Source organism: Homalodisca vitripennis, chromosome X (assembly GCF_021130785.1).
Source record: "Homalodisca vitripennis isolate AUS2020 chromosome X, UT_GWSS_2.1, whole genome shotgun sequence".
Taxonomy (NCBI): domain Eukaryota; kingdom Metazoa; phylum Arthropoda; class Insecta; order Hemiptera; family Cicadellidae; genus Homalodisca; species Homalodisca vitripennis.
Window position 1 is genome coordinate 26,446,175 of NC_060215.1, and position 18,652 is coordinate 26,464,826.

The window sequence follows — 18,652 nt, forward strand, 5'->3', positions numbered from 1 at the left end:
AGAGAGCACATGGATAAATAGAGTATTGTATAGAGAATTGTACTCTTCATACCATACAAAGATGATACATAAAATGCTATGGACTGTATGACTGAGGGTGCTATTGTTACATTTCTCTGGTTTTCACCTTCCTCAGACAGTTGTTTGGAAAGTCTAATACATTTGAACTTTAATTTAAGAATTTGGGTTGTCACTTAAACCTTACTACAAAGGATGTGTACCATTCATGGAGAATCTTTTTCTTTCGAGTGGTCATAGGCCATTGACCACACGAATCTTAATATACAACAGTGAGAAAGCGACGTGCCACTCCTTAACATTGCTTGGAGACAAGTGGCAAACGTAAATTCTGCTGCTCATATATCACTAACTTCACTTGTATTAATCAGTGAGATAAACTCTACTGGAGCACACAACAGGCGTTGGTACCGCACCAGTGTATGGGGCCCAATACCGTAGACATTCCAGCATGAATGTGTTTGTGCTTCTTTCATCACTAACAATTCTATAGAGTTCACAAAATATTGTGAAAACTATGTGAAAAAATGAGCGTAATATATTAAGGATTTGAAGGATTCTCAAATAAAATAATTTATACAAATAGGTATAGGTTCATATGTTCATTAGATAAGGTGATATGTTCAAAGTATCAAAGGTTCTCATGACACAATAGAAAAGTATACTGCGCTGGTCATGGACCTAAAAGTTTCTCAGGTTGGAAATGTCCAACAAAAATTTACTCTGTCTGAACAATAAAGAGCTTATCCATTCAGAAAGACTAAATCATTATACTACTGAAATGCATGGGCGGTTAAACATAACACAAGAATTACACATTGAGAGGTTAAATTATTTTCTTTTAATACACATTAACTTAATAATTATGTCATGTTTTCTGACTTTATTTATACTGAATTACATATTTACCACTAGAATATTTTAAAATAGAGATTTGTTAATGCTGATTTCACTTAATTGTTATTGAGGGATTTTTAATGAATAACTAACACTTATTTGTAATCGGCAAATTCTGTATGATTGTTAAAAACTGTACAATTTTGATGGGAGTGGTAATCTTATATATATAAAAATCTTGAGTCACGATGTATGTTGCCAATAAACTCCAAAACGACTGAACCAATTTCAATCAAATTTCACATGTATCCGTAATTTAGTCTAACTTAGAAGATAGGATAGTTATTATCTGAATTATTCGCTTATGTCGTGAATATAAACGAATAAAATGAAGAAAAGTTTTCAAAGCGCCTGCACATTATAACCTGCAATTACGAGATAGATACGTATATTAAACAGTGAAACACTATTTGAAGGCGCTAAGTTATGATGTATAATTGTCTAAACTAAATTTTTGGTTGAACTTAATGGTTGAGTGGTAGACCACTTTGTAATAAAATACATTATGCATGTACAATACATTTTTGACATATTTTCTTGATCGTGACATCAAGGTAAAATCTACATCGGGGTTGGAAATATAATTTACTTCAACCAGAAATGCTCATACGCGGGCAAAACTTACGAAAAGCGTGCGAAGCCGCGGGAAACAGCTAGTAGAACAATAAAATCCTAACATGGCTTTCTCTAATAAACTGATGTTTAATTTAAATAAGAGAGAAACACAGTTTTAGTGTTTTTTATTACTCTTCAGGTATTACTATCTCGGTACTCCTGTCAGTACTATAGTTGGGGTTCAGTAACTCCTTGGTATTATGAGTGTTATGAGGTAATGTTGACCATACCTAGCGGTACGGTGGCATGACCGCTATGGTACTCTGTCCCCCCACACAGTCCAGAGATAAGAAGGATAAGATTCTGCTTCCTGTTCCCACAACTCAGTATGCTATCAGCTTCCCAACATGGGTCTCTACCTCCTTGTTGTACTACAGTCTGCTTGGTTTGTAAGTGTAAACAATAGAAAACACTATTTATTTACAAAATAGGAACAATATTAAGAATAAGAATAAGAATAATTTATTTTCACTTCTTTTGTACATAATTTTTTTTTACAAAAATAAATACTTGTACAGTAAAAAGATTCTTAGAAAACAGAAATTACAAAATGAAAACAATAAAAGAGAGCACTAGCTAGCACTAAGAATAATAGAGCATCATGCCAGGAATGACTACAAAAAAATCTTAGTCACATTTACATTTAATGTAGGAACTAAACAACAACAAAAAATATTAATAAGTACCAGAGAAATTATTGCATATTACATACAAGTATTTATATTAAATCAAAAGTGAAAATTTAGGACCTCTAAGGTAAAAAACCTGTTTAGAGGCTCCATTGCTAAAATAGAAATAACAAAAATAAATATCAGCTCTCAGAGACATTAGACATATAATAAAAAGTAATCTTCTAGTGCTAAAACAAAAAATTTCATGAGTCTAAAAAGCTTATAAATTAAAGATAGCTTATACAACTTATATACAGCAATATATAAAAGAATCTAATTAACAGTTAAATAAAAAAAATTAACTTATTCAGAAAAAAACCTGTATTGTAAAGACATTTTTATAAAAAAGAAAGACAAATGATTTATTATCTCCTTAATTTGCACATCATTTAGAGATGATTTGGCTTTAATTTTTAGAAATACAACTAATAAATTAACATTTTACATTCGCAACATCATTTGGTTTAAATTTTTAGAACTACAACTAATAAATTAACATTTTATGATTTAAGAAAAATGTATCTTTTTACAGCCAGTTATTATATACATTTTTCTCGTTACATAAATTCAGTTATTTTCATTTTTATATTAAGGACACTGATACAAAACTGGTTTTGGCCACACTCTGATGCAATAAAATAACAAGAATATAATACCATTTTCATATAATCAAGAAAAATAAAATTGATATATACATGAGATACATGGTACAATCCTAATGAGTTAGTATAGAATAATTTAATATAAACATTTTACAAAGAAGTAAAACTTCAGTTATATAAAAAATATCTGCTTACATGAGGATGTTTTTATTTATATAAATAAAATCTGCAGAAAACAAAAAGATGTAAGATGTTATCAGAGAGGTTACTATACATTTTTATAAGATTCTAATTTTACCTTAACAACTTTGCTTTAATATACAAAACATTTCTAAATACTTCCATGTTTCTAAGGAAACTGTTAATACAAGTTATATAAAATATATGAATATATCAATCTGAACAAGCATGGCAGAATCTACAGTCAGATGGCTGATTAAAGTTTCTGTTTGTATTTCATTACAACTACTTATATTGAATGACTTCTGCATTATAATGAAATGAACAAAACCGTCTTAAAATTAGCATTACTTATTGATAATTTTAAAACATTTTAACTCTTCATTATTTTCCAACACCTAAACCCTCGAGAAAACGAGTATTACCATACCTTAATACATAAAGGATATGTCGGTTTGGAAGTGCTTCATTATTGACTGTAATGTTATTGTTTTAGATAGTGAATTACAACTAAAATGTAAACAGACCTCTTTCAATAAATAAAAATAGTCTTAAATAGGTTGTGCAAGAATCTGAACAATTCTAAAAATTTTGTCACAATGTATTTTGCTTTAAAACTTATTACAAATTTAATATTAAGATAAAGAGAAAATAAAACAACGCTTTCAAAATGTATGCAGGACTAAAAATTATGGGTTCTAATAACCTTTATAGCCATATGTCAAAATATCTTCATCCCAACAATTACAACATTTTTAAACATACTTTTTTACTTTCAAACTGTTCTAATTCACCAAGCGATAGTGAAGCCTACCAATCGTGGGGGTGGAAAAATGCCACTTCTGTCAGTCTGTCTGTCTATCTGGATGATATTTTGAAAAACTAAACTGACCTATAGCTTTGAAACTGTGCATGAAACTATGCATGGAAACTATATATTTGAAACATGGTGCATGTCCCTCCATGGCATTTTGCTGAGCATTAGCAAACATGTTTACATTGGTCTTATGGGCAACCATGATGACAACGAGAAAATAGCAGAATAAATAAATTTATAAACAAACTCAATGTACTTGTAAGAGATTTTAACATGTGGCATGTTAATGCACATAGCCTAATTATACCAACACATCCAAGTTCATTTTATGGTGATTTGGTATATAGATTTTATGATTGTGAAACCCAATTTGATGAACAAAAATGTGACTGTATCATGTGGTAAGATATCACAAGAAAAATTTCATCTGTAGGCTTGAAATTTGCATGAAACTTCAGTGAAGACCTTTATGGGACATATGGTGCGGTGTACTCCTACCTTGTGTCTAATTTGATTTAAGCTGAAAGAGAAAAAGTATGTAAGCGTATTTTTACGATCCATTTTGATATTCATTCATAAAACTGATTCATTATAAACGAACTTGAGCTTAAGCAAATGTAAGGAGGAGCTAGGGGAATCTTGAGTATCCATGTAGTTAAAATACAATTTGAGAAAAAAGCATAATTTAAGGGCATGACTCATTAAAAACATTTTGTGCACCACCAACATATCTTTTTTTTTAATTTTCTAATACTCCAAACTGAATTTTCCAAAAAATTTTATAGTTTTGTAGATTTAAATATTTTTTTGGAAGTGTCATATTGTTGGAAAGCATTTTACTGTTATAAATTAAAACTAATAATTTATACGCTAAGAGGTACAGATAAACGTTATCATAAATGTTGTCTAATTTGAATTTATTTCATACATCCATGAAAACAGTACACATAGAGTTGGTGGGCAAAATATCGTCTTAGTTACAAAAAATCGCTAGTAATAAAAGATTTTCCATCATGTTGGAGAATCCAAGTTACGAGATTGTGGGTGAGTTGAATAAAGGTGAGTAGCCACTTGTGAGATAGCTCAAAAAATTATCTTAAAAAATATAAATTTATGAAAATTACTTGCATTTTAATAAAACATTTAGTAAGATACAAATATAAATGTGTAAAACAATCCAAAAACATGTCATTTCTGTGGTTTTATTCGACTGAACCCAAATGGTTAACCACAAAATACGAGAATTGAGAGGGCACTCATCTTTATTCAACTCAACCATGGTTTACATTAGATTTTTTTTCCGTGGCTCTTAATTTGCCAACACACAATTCAAAAAATTATCTTAAAAAATATAAATTTATGAAAATTACTTGCATTTTAATAAAACATTTAGTAAGATACAAATATAAATGTGTAAAACAATCCAAAAACATGTCATTTCTGTGGTTTTTTTCGACTGAACCCAAATGGTTAACCACAAAATACGAGAATTGAGAGGGCACTCATCTTTATTCAACTCAACCATGGTTACATTAGATTTTTTCCGTGGCTCTTAATTTGCCAATTCTCAGAGCAGGTGAAAAAAGGGTTCCTGATAGCACAAAGGCAGTTCTATCCTATCACATAGTAATGTGCATTGCGTTTTCTAACCGTGAAATAGTTATCAAGTCATCGGAAACATATACAGATTTTCTAATCACTTTGTATGTTTGTTATTACAGAAACCTACACACAAGCACAGTAAATAATTTCCAAATAAAATAAGTATCAAATTACTTTCTGTAAATGTTTGTCTTTAATTCAATGATTATATAAAACACAGCACTTTTTATTAATTGCAATGTAAAATCTTAAACTTTATTTTCTGTAAGCACCACATTTACTGAAACCTCGCCTGACAATACCTGACAAGTTAAAATATAGAATGTTAACCCTCTCGACAATCTAGTGTAATAAGAGATCATAATTTACTGAACAGTAAACTCGTTGCCTTGGGTCCAGAGTGTCACCTGACAATACCTGACTAGCTAAAATATAAAATGTTAACTATCTGAACAATTTTTGTTTGACAGGAGATTGTAATTTACTGTACTGTAAAATCATCGCTTGAGGTCTACAGAAATATAAACAGACTATTTAAAATTAAGTACTAAAAAACTGCAACACTGCTATAGAAAACAACTATACAAGTAATTTTGCTCCAAAAGTATACAAAAACAGTTTTTTGACAAACATATTAACAAAAATCAGAACAAGATATCAGTTATTTTTAGACACTTACTGTAGCTTTGGTCAAAAAAAGCTTACAAATAGATTCTAGCAGCTGAACATTCAACTACGTTAAATCAATACACTGCAAAACTAAATAAAATATGATAAGTGCAATAGTTGGCTTAAGGCAACAATGGTCTTTTTGCAAAAATTGTTTCTATTGGCTTAAGTCATTAGACACACAGAAAGGATTAATAAGATAAAAGGATATATAAAGATATATAAGGATATATATTATGCGTGACTATTCAATTTAACAAACATCCAATTGTTGATTGAATTTTTATAATATTTACATGAGTATTTATATATTTTAAATCTAAATAAGGAGTCCCATACATTTGTCTGATAATTATAATGTTATAGGTATGTCCTTGTTCATCTGCTCTATTATTTATTTGAGTTTTCTTATAGACCTATCAGTAAAAGAATAAGCTTACTTTCAAATATCATATTTTCAAGAATCAAGAATCTTTACTGTCGTCCCACAATTAATGGGACTTTTCAGTCCAAAGTAGTTGTAAATATATAAGTAAATACACAACACATCACTGCATGTTTTATTAGTCACAATGATGATCTTACACTTAAAAGCAGATTCGTTGTAATTAAAAAATCAAGTATGTGATCCAAAAACAAGTTTAATCAACGAATAAACAATTTATTAGTGGAAATAGAAACTTCTTACCTTACTACTTGGATGTATCTATTCTTCTATAGCCCAAGTGGTAGGGTGAAATTAAATATCTTTGTCTATTTAAGATTTCAATAAAAAAAATGAACAGAATAACAAAATAACTATAAAATTGTCCATTTAAAATTTTTCCATCTAAAAACACTGATGGGTACAGTATACAGTGTGTTTCAAACTTGATGCACACTAAATGGATCTTGGAATCTATAAGAGATACAGCAAAGAATAAATGGACAAATTCCTGTTAAATAACAAGACCAGCAAATTAATGTGGTTAAGTTAATTATTGGTTGTGTTGTTAACTCAATGTGCTTAGAGTAAAACAAGTTGTGTTCAACAGGTTGTTTAATTATTTTATACAGTAATTTTAATTTTTTATAACATTATAGAATTATTAATCAGTCACAAAAATGTCAGTAACAGTCAACTTTAGACTGATCTTGACATACAACTTCTGTGTTTCCTGAACAGCTGACTCAAGCGCTAAGTGCAGTGAGATATCAGTCAGGTTTACCAACCATCCGAATAGTGTAATAAAAATTCCCTTCAAACGACAAAACTTATTAATTATTTGTCAAAACCCACAAGGATAGTATAACATATGGTATTTTTGTAATCTGTAAAAAATCTACTTTCATTTTATTAAGTAATAATGGGTTGCAAATTGACTTGAACCTTACATCTTCTGCTTGCTGGTGTTGAAAAACTTGTCATTATAATAATTAAAAGCTAGAAAAGATTTAGAAATGTCATGTAAAAACATTACATTACAGGTAATAATAAGAAAGCTGTAACAGTTTGAAAATTTTGACCAAAAAAGGTTTTTAAGCACCGCAAGAGAACAATGCTACCAATAATTAACTTGACCGCATTGATTTGTTGGTCATGTTATTACGTACAACTCTGTCCATTTAATCTTTAACCTATCTCTTATAGTTTCCAAAATACCTTCTTCAGTATGTATAAAATTTGGAACATCTGGTATATTTTTAATAATATCACCTTAATTAAATAAAATATGGATAGCCAAATACAGCAAGTGTAAATAAGCATCATTATCCCTTTGAGTGCCAAGAGCCGATGAAATTGACCCATGGGTATTTCCAAGAAGTGCCAAGGGCCGACTTGATCAGCTTTTTGAATATTTATTATTCTGTTACTAAATGTTGACATATGGGATTGTATTTAGCTTCACTCTATATCCAGTAAATCAAATAAAAATGTATTGTCAATCTTGATTTGATTTGTTGCAACTGGTGAACACTGTTACCAAATGTGAGAGACATCTTTAATCCGAGTGCAGATTATTATACACTTACATACATACAGACATTTTGCACTACTATATAAAAGTAAAAACTCTGTATTAAGGATATTTACTTTTATAAAACTTGGTGACTTATACATGTTCCTATTTACATAGGGAACAATAAAAAGGTGCATAAAAATATATTAAGAACCTAAAATTACAACTTTTCTATATCAAAATGTAAAAAAGTTAAAACATTTAAATATTTCTTGCATTTTTTTATTTAAAATTTTAACAGATATTAGCATGCAAATAAATATTATAAGTTATAGCCTACTTTCCCCCTACACAATAAAACAAAAATAAATCCCATTAAGTTCATTTTTTAAGTTGTGAATTATTTCATGGATCACTACACAAATTAAAAAATTAGAAATTATAACTCAGGTATACAGATACTTTTTTGAAACTTGGTATGTTCCTATATGCAAAAAGATGCATACAAATAAATTAACATCATAGAATTACAATTTTTGTATTTCAAAATAAAAATGTTGTTTTTATACTATTTTTTTGTATTTAAATCTTTTAACAGGTCTTATCATTAAAATAAATATTATAAGCGATAGTCTACTTTCTCCCCTATACAATGAAACAAATATCATCTCTTTATGTTTGTTTTTGAAAAAGTTATGAACTATTTGGCATAACACAACACTAACAACAAAAGAGTGCTTAGCACTAAGAGAGGTGACCTGTCACAAATGCTTGGCACTCAAAGGGTTAAAATCAAATTAAATGCTAAAAGTTTACTTTCATGCCATTTTAGAAGTCTTAATTAATGTCCTGATACAATTTTATTAAACAATCAAAAAGGATAATTTATCGGTAGTAGGTTTTCCATAAAATTGATAGTTTCTGATAAGGACTACCACTATATTATGAGTATGAATAGCATTCACAGTGTAACAAAATTCATCAGTTTGGCTACCATGGGAAAACAAAATGACTAAACAATTCTATACAGTAAATAAGAGCACTAAAGTACATATTGCTTTGGCTTTAGATTGATCATTTTTGATTTGATCAAATCTGTAAATGATGGAGACAGGGGAGAACACATTAATAAATGGATGGAATGTCTGAATGTGCAGGAAACCTAGCTATCTACAACTGTCATTAGCTTTATCTGCACTATCTGACCCTCTTCCTGTCCCCTCCCACTATCTCCTACAGTCTCCTACAATTCTGTACTTGACATTTCCAAGGACCTTCTTAATGAGCTTTATTTGTACAAAATCTTACAAGCTCTTCTATGTAATTTTGAGCGGAAAGACGATCAAAACTTGGCCTGTTATTGCCTGCAATAAATAATTGAATTATTTTACTACCCATTCAACATTCAAGGGCTGGATACTCTTTTCATAATTTCAATGTCTGTTTAAAACAAAAGACTACATGATAGCAACATTACAATATAGTAATAATAACTAACTAACTATAATTTGGTTCTTACTAATATATTTAGGGATTAAATTATTTCTGTCAAATATTAATTTATTAATTGTATTTTACTTTCACTAATACAATTCACATTATTTAGGAAATTGTGAGTACTTCCATTTGACTCATTGTACATATATAATTAGCTCTTTTTTAAATATTTGTTTTTTGTAGTGTACTGACAGATATTTGCACTCTACGGCAAGTGACTGTAACTAATTCATTCTGCCATACAGTGTATAGCAAAAAAAAAACTTTATTATGGAGTGAACATACACAAAGCCATAAATCATTTCTTTATTAGTGAGTAACACAAAGCCATTTCACATTCACTTTAAGAAAATTAACAATTATGTTTTTTAAGTACAATTTACTCTTTTAAATTACATGTGTGGACACTAATATTATATATAGACTGACACAGCCTTTCTTGGAAATTTTTAACATACCTCCATGTAATTTCTGGAGGAATGGCGGTATCTTCTCGAATGCTTGCTTTCTTTAGAGCTTCCAGCATCCTAAAATAATGTTTATTGACTTGGGTTTTCAGGTAACCCAAAGTTTCAGATATGTTAAAAAACATTATTACTCTATTGAAGAATATCTATGTGACAATAATTTAATAATGTACCCACATGTACCAAAATATTACTCTTCATCTAGAAATAAATTCACAGATAGAAGTCTAGGAAGATCTAAGAGGCTCAGCTGATTTATAATTTACACAGGTTGGATGTAGTATTTGTCATTTAAAGTGTATTACTTTTTGTATGGAAATAATTTTTTACTTTTTGTATGGGAGGCAACATAAACACAAATATATTAAAAGGGATTTGAAAAGTCAATCAAGATGTGTTTGCACAATTTTACTCTTGAACATCTGTAACTTTATCATATATCTCCCTGATCTCCGAGATAGGGACTGTTTTTTTGTATTCAAGTACATAATATTATTTTTATCATCATCTTCTATCAACAGACCTTTCTTATATTCTAACGGCGTACTAGTCATGCGATAGATAATGGATAATCAAAGATCTACTGTGACTTTTATCAATCCCTTGATCTCTAAACGTTACTGAGTGCAGCTCACAATGTTACAGATGCTGACAAAAGCCGACTTCTGTCCAGGCTGGTGCTCTTGTGAGATTGCCCAGCTGTCGGGTCTGCCCATCAACTCTGTTCTAGTCCTATCGCAATACAAAAAGCCTGCAGAAGAGCAACTTCCCTCTTATCAGCACAGAAATGAGGTAAGCGTTTCTCTTGTTATTGTATCTTTTTCCACAGATGTTTTTGTATGTACTGCTGAGCCTGTGATAAATTATCAAGAATACACCTCACTGTGTGCAGAAAAGTTAGAAAACTAGACCATGGACACCTGACTTTTCACATCAGTGACTGTCCAAGTGTTAAATTATCTAAGCATAATGCATAAATATTTTTGAAGAACTGATTTGGTTTCAGGTGCTTGATGAGAGCGACGAGAACGAGGCAAAGCACCAGTTGGGAGAGGAGAAATTAAAGGCTGCTACCTGCGTGTTGCAACCTGCGGACAACCTACCGTTATTCGCCTCACTACCTCCTGACCTTCAGGTATTTTAATTCTACATGTTGTCGTTGACTTTAGATAACATAAACCTAAACAATTCCAGATGTGCATTTATTTTATAACCTCAAACAATTTTAGAATGAACTATTATGGATTATATACTGGAAAATTCCTTCTCTATTAATAAACCTAAGCCTCACGTAATCACAGTGATAAAAATGCTAAACAATCTTGAGTCACTAGTAAAATAAATAGAGAAATAAATGAGGATATGTTATTTGTCACCGTTAAATGAAACAAAATAACTGAAACACAACATTTCAAATTCTAGTGTCTGTTCCCTCTTCTAAAACAAAAACTTATGAGTATGAATGTAGGAATTTTAACAAATTAAGAAACAAGGAACCGAACATACCAAATAGTCCAGGTAACAATAAATATTTACATTGAATATTTGGAAGAAGTTTTTATTGTGTTTTATTTCTATGACCTCTTGGTTAGTGGATTTTAAAGCCAAAGGCGTATGCATGAATTTTCTAATTTTTTTAAAGATTCTTTCAAAATAACGACTTTGGTGGTAGAGATATCATAACAGAAACAAAAAATTTGGTTCGCCAACCAAAGTACCTATGAATTAACAAAATAAAAATCTTTTCAAAAATTTTTAAGTAAGGGTTGTATGGCAAACACCAGTACAACACTAAAGAACGATAAGATTTTATCTTCTATGCACAATGTGTGTTTTATTTTATTATTACATTCTGTCTAGATGCCACTTATTAATGTTTTATTACACTAGGAGATAGTTTCGCAATAAATAAAAAATACTCTATTGTGTCCCTTAACTTTGGGATCAAGAGCTATACTGATTTGGTAATATTTCTCCATGTTTGACCCTTGTTTTAGGCTCTTGTTACCTAAAGTGGTGTTGTTAACTTATAATTCTCGAAAACTCATCTTCTAATTATTGTTATCACACCTAAAAATAACATTTAATAGTGTATGTTCTCGTTATTGTTTCCTGTTATCCTCTCAAACTATCCATCCATAATAAGAAATTGTAAACACTGTAAAAGGGTTTAAATGTGATATATTTTTTCAATACTATTTTTGGATCTAGGTTCTGACAATACTTCAAGGGCCGGGAACATCAAATCTGACTCTGGACGAAACTTACTTCCAGCACCTTACAAAACTCGTTGTACTCGAACTTCACGGATTTCAGAACGGACAAGGTTTGCTACGATTAAAAAACAATGCTTTAAAACATTTAGAACTTCTCCGTTATCTAAATATTCAACACTTGCAATTGATGGGTGATAGAAGTCTCGGAAATCGCCCAGTACCCATATCAGGAACGCAATTCATTGAGAGAAACATGATTCCTGGAGCTGTGCGATTCTCTCCAGCTGAGGACGAGATAGAAAGTAATGCCATCCAGTTTATTCCAGAGCAAACTGAGGCAGAAATAGTTCCATACACAGTGTATCGAGAGCAGCAAGAGCGAGCAGGCTTATCTACATTTGCTGGACTGAGGAGTCTTATTTTTCTTAGGGCGTTTCATTGCAACATCAAAGAGGTTAACTGGGAAATGTTTGACGGTCTAAATAACCTGGAGTATTTGTCATTAGAAGGCAACAAAATACCTTTCATACACGAATTCTCCTTTTATGGTACACCCAACTTAAAACACTTGGTGGTATCCCACAACAAGCTGCTCGACGTCCAAAGTACGAGTCTAGCAGGACTGCTCAAGTTGGAGATACTGGACTTATCCTATAACAATATATCACACCTTTCTGAACTATCTCTACCTCCACTACCTAATCTGGTTACAGCAGACTTTCATCATAACCCTATTGAGCTTATTTTGCCATACACTTTTCAAATAATGAACAGTACAGAACAACTTTACCTCGGCAAAAAAAATACCCAGTTACAAATTCGCCACAATTCATTCCTGGGCCTGGATAAAGTGCGTAAAGTGAGTCTGAATGGAGTATACCTAGAAATGCTCGAGAGAGAATACTTAAATGGAATGCCTCGACTTCGACAGCTTAAAATGGAAGGGTCAATTTATGAACTCTCTTTCGATGCATTTGCAGAGGTCCCTAAACTTCAGGAGCTGATATTAAAGCAATGCTCTATTCGCAAGATATCCATGGATGCTTTTTTTGGACTATATAACCTGACTTATCTGGACCTGTCACATAACGAACTGGAAACACTACCTCCATCTCTTTTTGACCATCAAGAGTCACTAAAGGAAATCAATCTCTCTAATAACAAATTAACCACATTGCCCGAAGACCTGTTTGTAAACGTCCCAGCAAAACTCATAAGGCTAGACAAAAATCCATGGCACTGCACATGTTCTATGTATGAATGGAAACCTTCTCAAATCAACAAAATCAAGGTGAAAGTGATAGACGACTCATTGTGCCAGAATCGGTACGATAAGGGCAGCATGTGCCGTGTCAGTTACATATATCGGTACATGTATGAGCAGAGTGTGACACCACTGTGTGCCTCCCCTACTCGTTTCTCTGGCTGGAGCGTTTTCCACCTGCTTAGGAAACACCTCCGATGCTACAAGAAACTCCACAAAAACGCACCCAATCATGTACAAAAATATAAAAAAGCTATTCATAAGAAATTTCCTAAATTCCATAAAAATCATAACAGTTCACTAGAGTCAAGTGTAGTGACACAGACTCCTATCACAAATGAAGTGGATGACCAAAATGTTCAGACAGATGAGAAAAACACCACCACTTCCGAACAAACAAATCGTACAACTCTGCACACAGTTAGTACAGAAGATATATTATTAACTAAAGATAGTGAACAGACAACAGAGACAAATATACTTTCAACAAATAGGATAAATGACAATGGAACTTTGGAGACCAACAATGATCCTGAAGAGTCCAACACAATTGATATCAACCAAAACATGTGGACGCAAAAGGACAAAGATAAGTACAGGTTACTTCAAGAGAAGTACGAAAAGACACAAAAGCAATTTAACTCAACAGAAACGGTGAATAAAGATAAGCCAGTACAAGCGAATGTCAAACTGAATATTGATATGAATTCTAAAATAAAAAAGCGAACCGACACACAGAAAAAGTGGTCACTTAAGATGGAAAATACAGTTAGACGTTTAAACATGGTTCCAACGAACTAAATTGTCAAAATAAATTAAGGAAAACTTCATTTAAATACAAAGTGTCAAGTTAGCGTTGTTTAACCCTAGCCCCTCGTAGCATAATTTGTACACTTCAGGTTATAAAAGACATAATATCTTTAAATAAATGAGCGAATTGTAAAGGTGCATAAAACATGTGTCAACCAAAATTATTGCAATAGTACAATTGCGCTTCTAACAACTGATAAGCTGCTGCTGTACTGCTACGTTGTTAAACAACTAATATCATTTGTGTCCTGTACCATATAATGGAGACATTTTACAGGGATGAGTTGGTTTTCAACGCTTATCAACAGCCATTATCTACCAAAAGAGGAACTATGAGGCTAATTAATATGAAAATTTCCACCGAAATGGAAAATACTTTCTGTCAGCCTCAAGTTTTGAATTTCATTAATGCAAAGTTCTGACTTAAAATAAAGACATTTTCTGGTTACAATCTACCCAGCCAAATACACTTCACCAAATTAATTTTCCCTCCCAAATATAAGCCTATTGTATCTTCTGTCTGAGATATAATAATGCAATTTATAAAGTTTTGAGACATTACTGGAAATGTAATTGTATATTAATCAGAAAATAACTTTTGATCAGGTTGAAATGATGCAGGTGAAATACTATCATAAAGAGGACTTTAGTAAAACCACTGAAGTATATATTTTTACATAACTATTTCTGGTTTTTACGCTAGAGATAAAAACACGAATTATAATAAAATAAAATAAAGCAAGCGGATCATTGTTAAAAAATCTGTCTGACTGAGCTCCAATAATCAACCATAAGAATAATTCTGACCAAAATCAATCCATTGCGTTGAAATCAATTTATACATCCTTATACTCATTTATTAGAAATACTCAAGAAACTGCATTCTTTTATTCAGCGTATGCTGTTTGTAAGCTGTAATGTTTTACTTAATCACCGAAGATTGTTTAGTTCATAGATTTTATAACGATTAAGATATGTACAGTGTTTGATGTGTATAAAGGTTTTAAGAAAATATTTAGTATACTTTCATGTATTACTTAGCTTATTTTTAGTTATTGCTACTTTAGAATTTATTTAGTTAAACATTGAATTCGCTTGGTAGTTTCTAATGTTACACTATGTTATTGTATCTTTAATTTGGTTCAATTGTTTACACTGTTGTCCTTTACTTTCTCGATTTAATACATCGCTTTATGTAAATGCAAACTGAGATGTTCACATCAGCATATTCATATCCAGTTGATGTAATGTGTAATTTACAAAGTTGGTAATGATTTAAGTTACATGGAATTGAACAACAGTCACTACTAAATTATAGCATTTCTGCTATAACATTTTAGCTGGGGGTAAGCTCACTCTTCAAACAAAAAATTTTAAACACTACCCTAGGAGATTTATTACATGGAACTGATGATTTATTTTATTAACTTTGTGTCATGCCGACCTGTTAATAAAATACAATACATACAATGAACAAAACCTTACTCAAGCTACCAAAAATTGTAACAATTAAGCAATGATTAATATTACAAAAAGCATGGTGGAATGAGATCTGTTGTTAGCATTACAATATAAAAAAAACCAGCTTTGAGAGGAAAATCTCATCTAAAAATACTTATGACTTTTTTTTTAAGGGGAGAAAAGAAGCAGCTTGAACCACAAATTAATATATTTTATTCTACTTATACAATATATATATATCTATTTGGAAATTTTTTTTTCAAATGCTTTTCTCTTCCATAAAACACCGATAAATTATAATATGGTTATATTTTCATATCACTATAAAAAAAACAAAGTTTAAGAGAGACATTTTAAAATACAAATATGAGTAGATATGAATATAGATATATTGGGAGAAGAATATGGATTGGTCTCAAATGTGCTGATGACATGCCCATGTCTTTATATTCCAGATTATTTTATACACCCCAACAATATAAAGTTTTTTGAAATTTTTGCAATATATTATGTATGATGTAAGAATACGCAAGACTACACGTTTAAGTATAATCCGTCAATCGCCTTACTAAATAGTTGTTATTTATTGTTATTTCTGTTAAAATGTAAAGCTGTACATAGAATAGAACTTAAGATATTGAGGAATAAAACTAAGAGCATAAATAAATGCTGATGTATTTAACTTATATTTAATTTATTGATAATAAAACATTCAAATAATTAATGTCTACCTGTTTACCTTCCTGTTATCACAATTTGCATTAGCAATATTTTTATATACAAGAAATGAGACAATTCTGTGGGCAACAGGACAGAAATCTTGTAAGAACTGTATTTCTTTGTCAATGCTATTTAACAGTATTCCCCACAAGACATATACTACTGGTACAATTACACGTAGAGAAATGCTGCAATATAGTGGCACAAGTTGGGTAACATGTTGTACAATATAAATTAATTATACAATAAATATTTAGGCCAACCCATAAGATGTAATAAAGAAATATACAGAGTACAGCACAAATATATACACGTTTAATTTTTTTTGCTTTGCTCACTCCTCCTACACTGATCACTCTGAAATATGCAATATTATTAATGTGGCACACACACTCCTCAATAAAGGTACCAAAAGTCACTCTATGAGAATTAAAACTCACTGGTGCTTACAGAAACATGATGGCAACCAAAAGAAATATAATTGTAAAAAGTATATTATTGCTTCTGTTATTAATATTTTTTTTTAATAAAATTATACTCTCAGACATTAAATTTAATATAGAATAATTTAAAATAAAATGTAATACAAAATTCAATGTAAATTTGATTACAAGACCAACTTATTTATGAGTATAGTCTTTTTTTCAACCTCTGATCTCACACCATGACGGCCAGACACGATTCAGGTACGCGGTGTGCACAGAAGTAGATCACGCATCTTCCCTGCTACAACATTTGTTACTGAGCTGCCATCGCAAAAACATGGCCGCCTTTATTGATTTCCCGCTAAATGTGAATTGAGGAGTTTTATTAGTTTCCTACAAGCAGAAGAAGATAGTGCAGCAGGAATCTATTGGAGAATGTGCCGCATTTACAGAGAAAACATTATGAGTGATGGTGGTGTTGTACGTGAATCGCGTCAAAAGTTTACATATAGCCGAATGTCAGTTACAAGGATCAATTTGAGAAATGTCGAAGCTGAAGCCACTCAGTGACTTTGGTGGATGCCAGTCAGCTTCTTTGGATTTCTACACCACTCACATACAACATCATCATTCATAATGTTTCCTCTATAAACACGGCATATTCTCCAATGGATTCCTGCTGCACTATACCCTTCTGCTTGCAGGAAACGAATAAAACTCAATTCACATTTGACAGGAGAATCAATAAGAGGCAGCCATGTTTATGCGACTGCAGCTCAGTGCAAACTAGCTACTTGAACTCAGCAGTGACAAATGTTGTGGAGAATACGCGCAATCGACTACTGCCTACACCGCAGACCTGTTACGTGTCTGGCTGTCATGTCTTGGTGAATAAAAAACGACCCTTGTAAAATGAAATCCTATACAGCGACGCATTTCTAACAACAAACAAATAACTTGTATGCTCTTAAAAATAATGTTTAATGTATTTTAAGAATTTTCTCTGCAATAACGCGATTTCTCCTTTCTTTCAGTAGCCATTTTGCCTCCACAAATATCAGAGAGTAGCTTTTTTTAAAGAACATCCGTGGTATCTCCATTAAAATAATGTATTTCTTATTCATTATTCACAAAACATCAAGAGTTATGATGGCGTCATAATACATAACAATATTTATATTAAAGTCATAATAGTTTTATTCTAGTCTTCAAGATGTAGATACTCTTGCAGTGAGTAGACAGGTCTCTGTGATAGGCTGTCCTCGAGCTTTCTCTTGAGCATGTTCTCTGTGAGGTTTCTTATTTCAGCTGGTAAATGATTCAACAATTTTGGGCTGATGTAGGATGGCTTCTTTCTGTATAACGAAAGGTGGTGTGCAGGAAGGGTGTACTGGGATCTATGCCGGGTGTTATAGCCATGCAGATCATGGTGCCAGGGCAATTCTTTACTATCAGCATGTAGGAACACTTTTTGGGTGTAAGTGATACAATTGTCACGATTCTCACTTTTTGAAGGTTTCTCTGCAGCTATCTCTCAGGCCAATGTTTCCAAGCATTTGTAAGACTGTTATTTGTAGAGTCAAGATTCTTTGGAAGTTACCTGCTGGGGTATAGAAACCTCAGGTGGGATTTAAAGAGTGAGTGATATGTTACTATTGCTGTAGTAATATCAGAAATATAAGTTATGCGTTTTAGTACAAAGAGGCAGGTGTTTAGTTTTTTGCAGAGCAAGTCCACATGTCCAGCACATGATAAGCCATCATCAACTATCCCTAGAAATT

At 31.6% G+C, this 18,652-nt stretch overlaps 2 protein-coding genes across 2 annotated transcripts in view; one reads left to right on the plus strand and one right to left on the minus strand.

The window, feature by feature from the left end:
- Positions 1–18,652, minus strand: part of LOC124368819 (mitochondrial carnitine/acylcarnitine carrier protein-like) — a 55,303-nt gene that overhangs the window by 10,745 nt on the left and 25,906 nt on the right. The window lies entirely within an intron of this gene.
- On the plus strand, positions 1,866–16,447 carry LOC124368818 (insulin-like growth factor-binding protein complex acid labile subunit). The gene is made up of 4 exons (XM_046826219.1): positions 1,866–1,919; positions 10,621–10,767; positions 10,982–11,110; positions 12,187–16,447. Exons 1-4 carry the CDS (start codon positions 1,878–1,880, stop codon positions 14,254–14,256), a joined length of 2,388 nt encoding a protein of 795 aa, XP_046682175.1. The 5' UTR covers positions 1,866–1,877; the 3' UTR covers positions 14,257–16,447.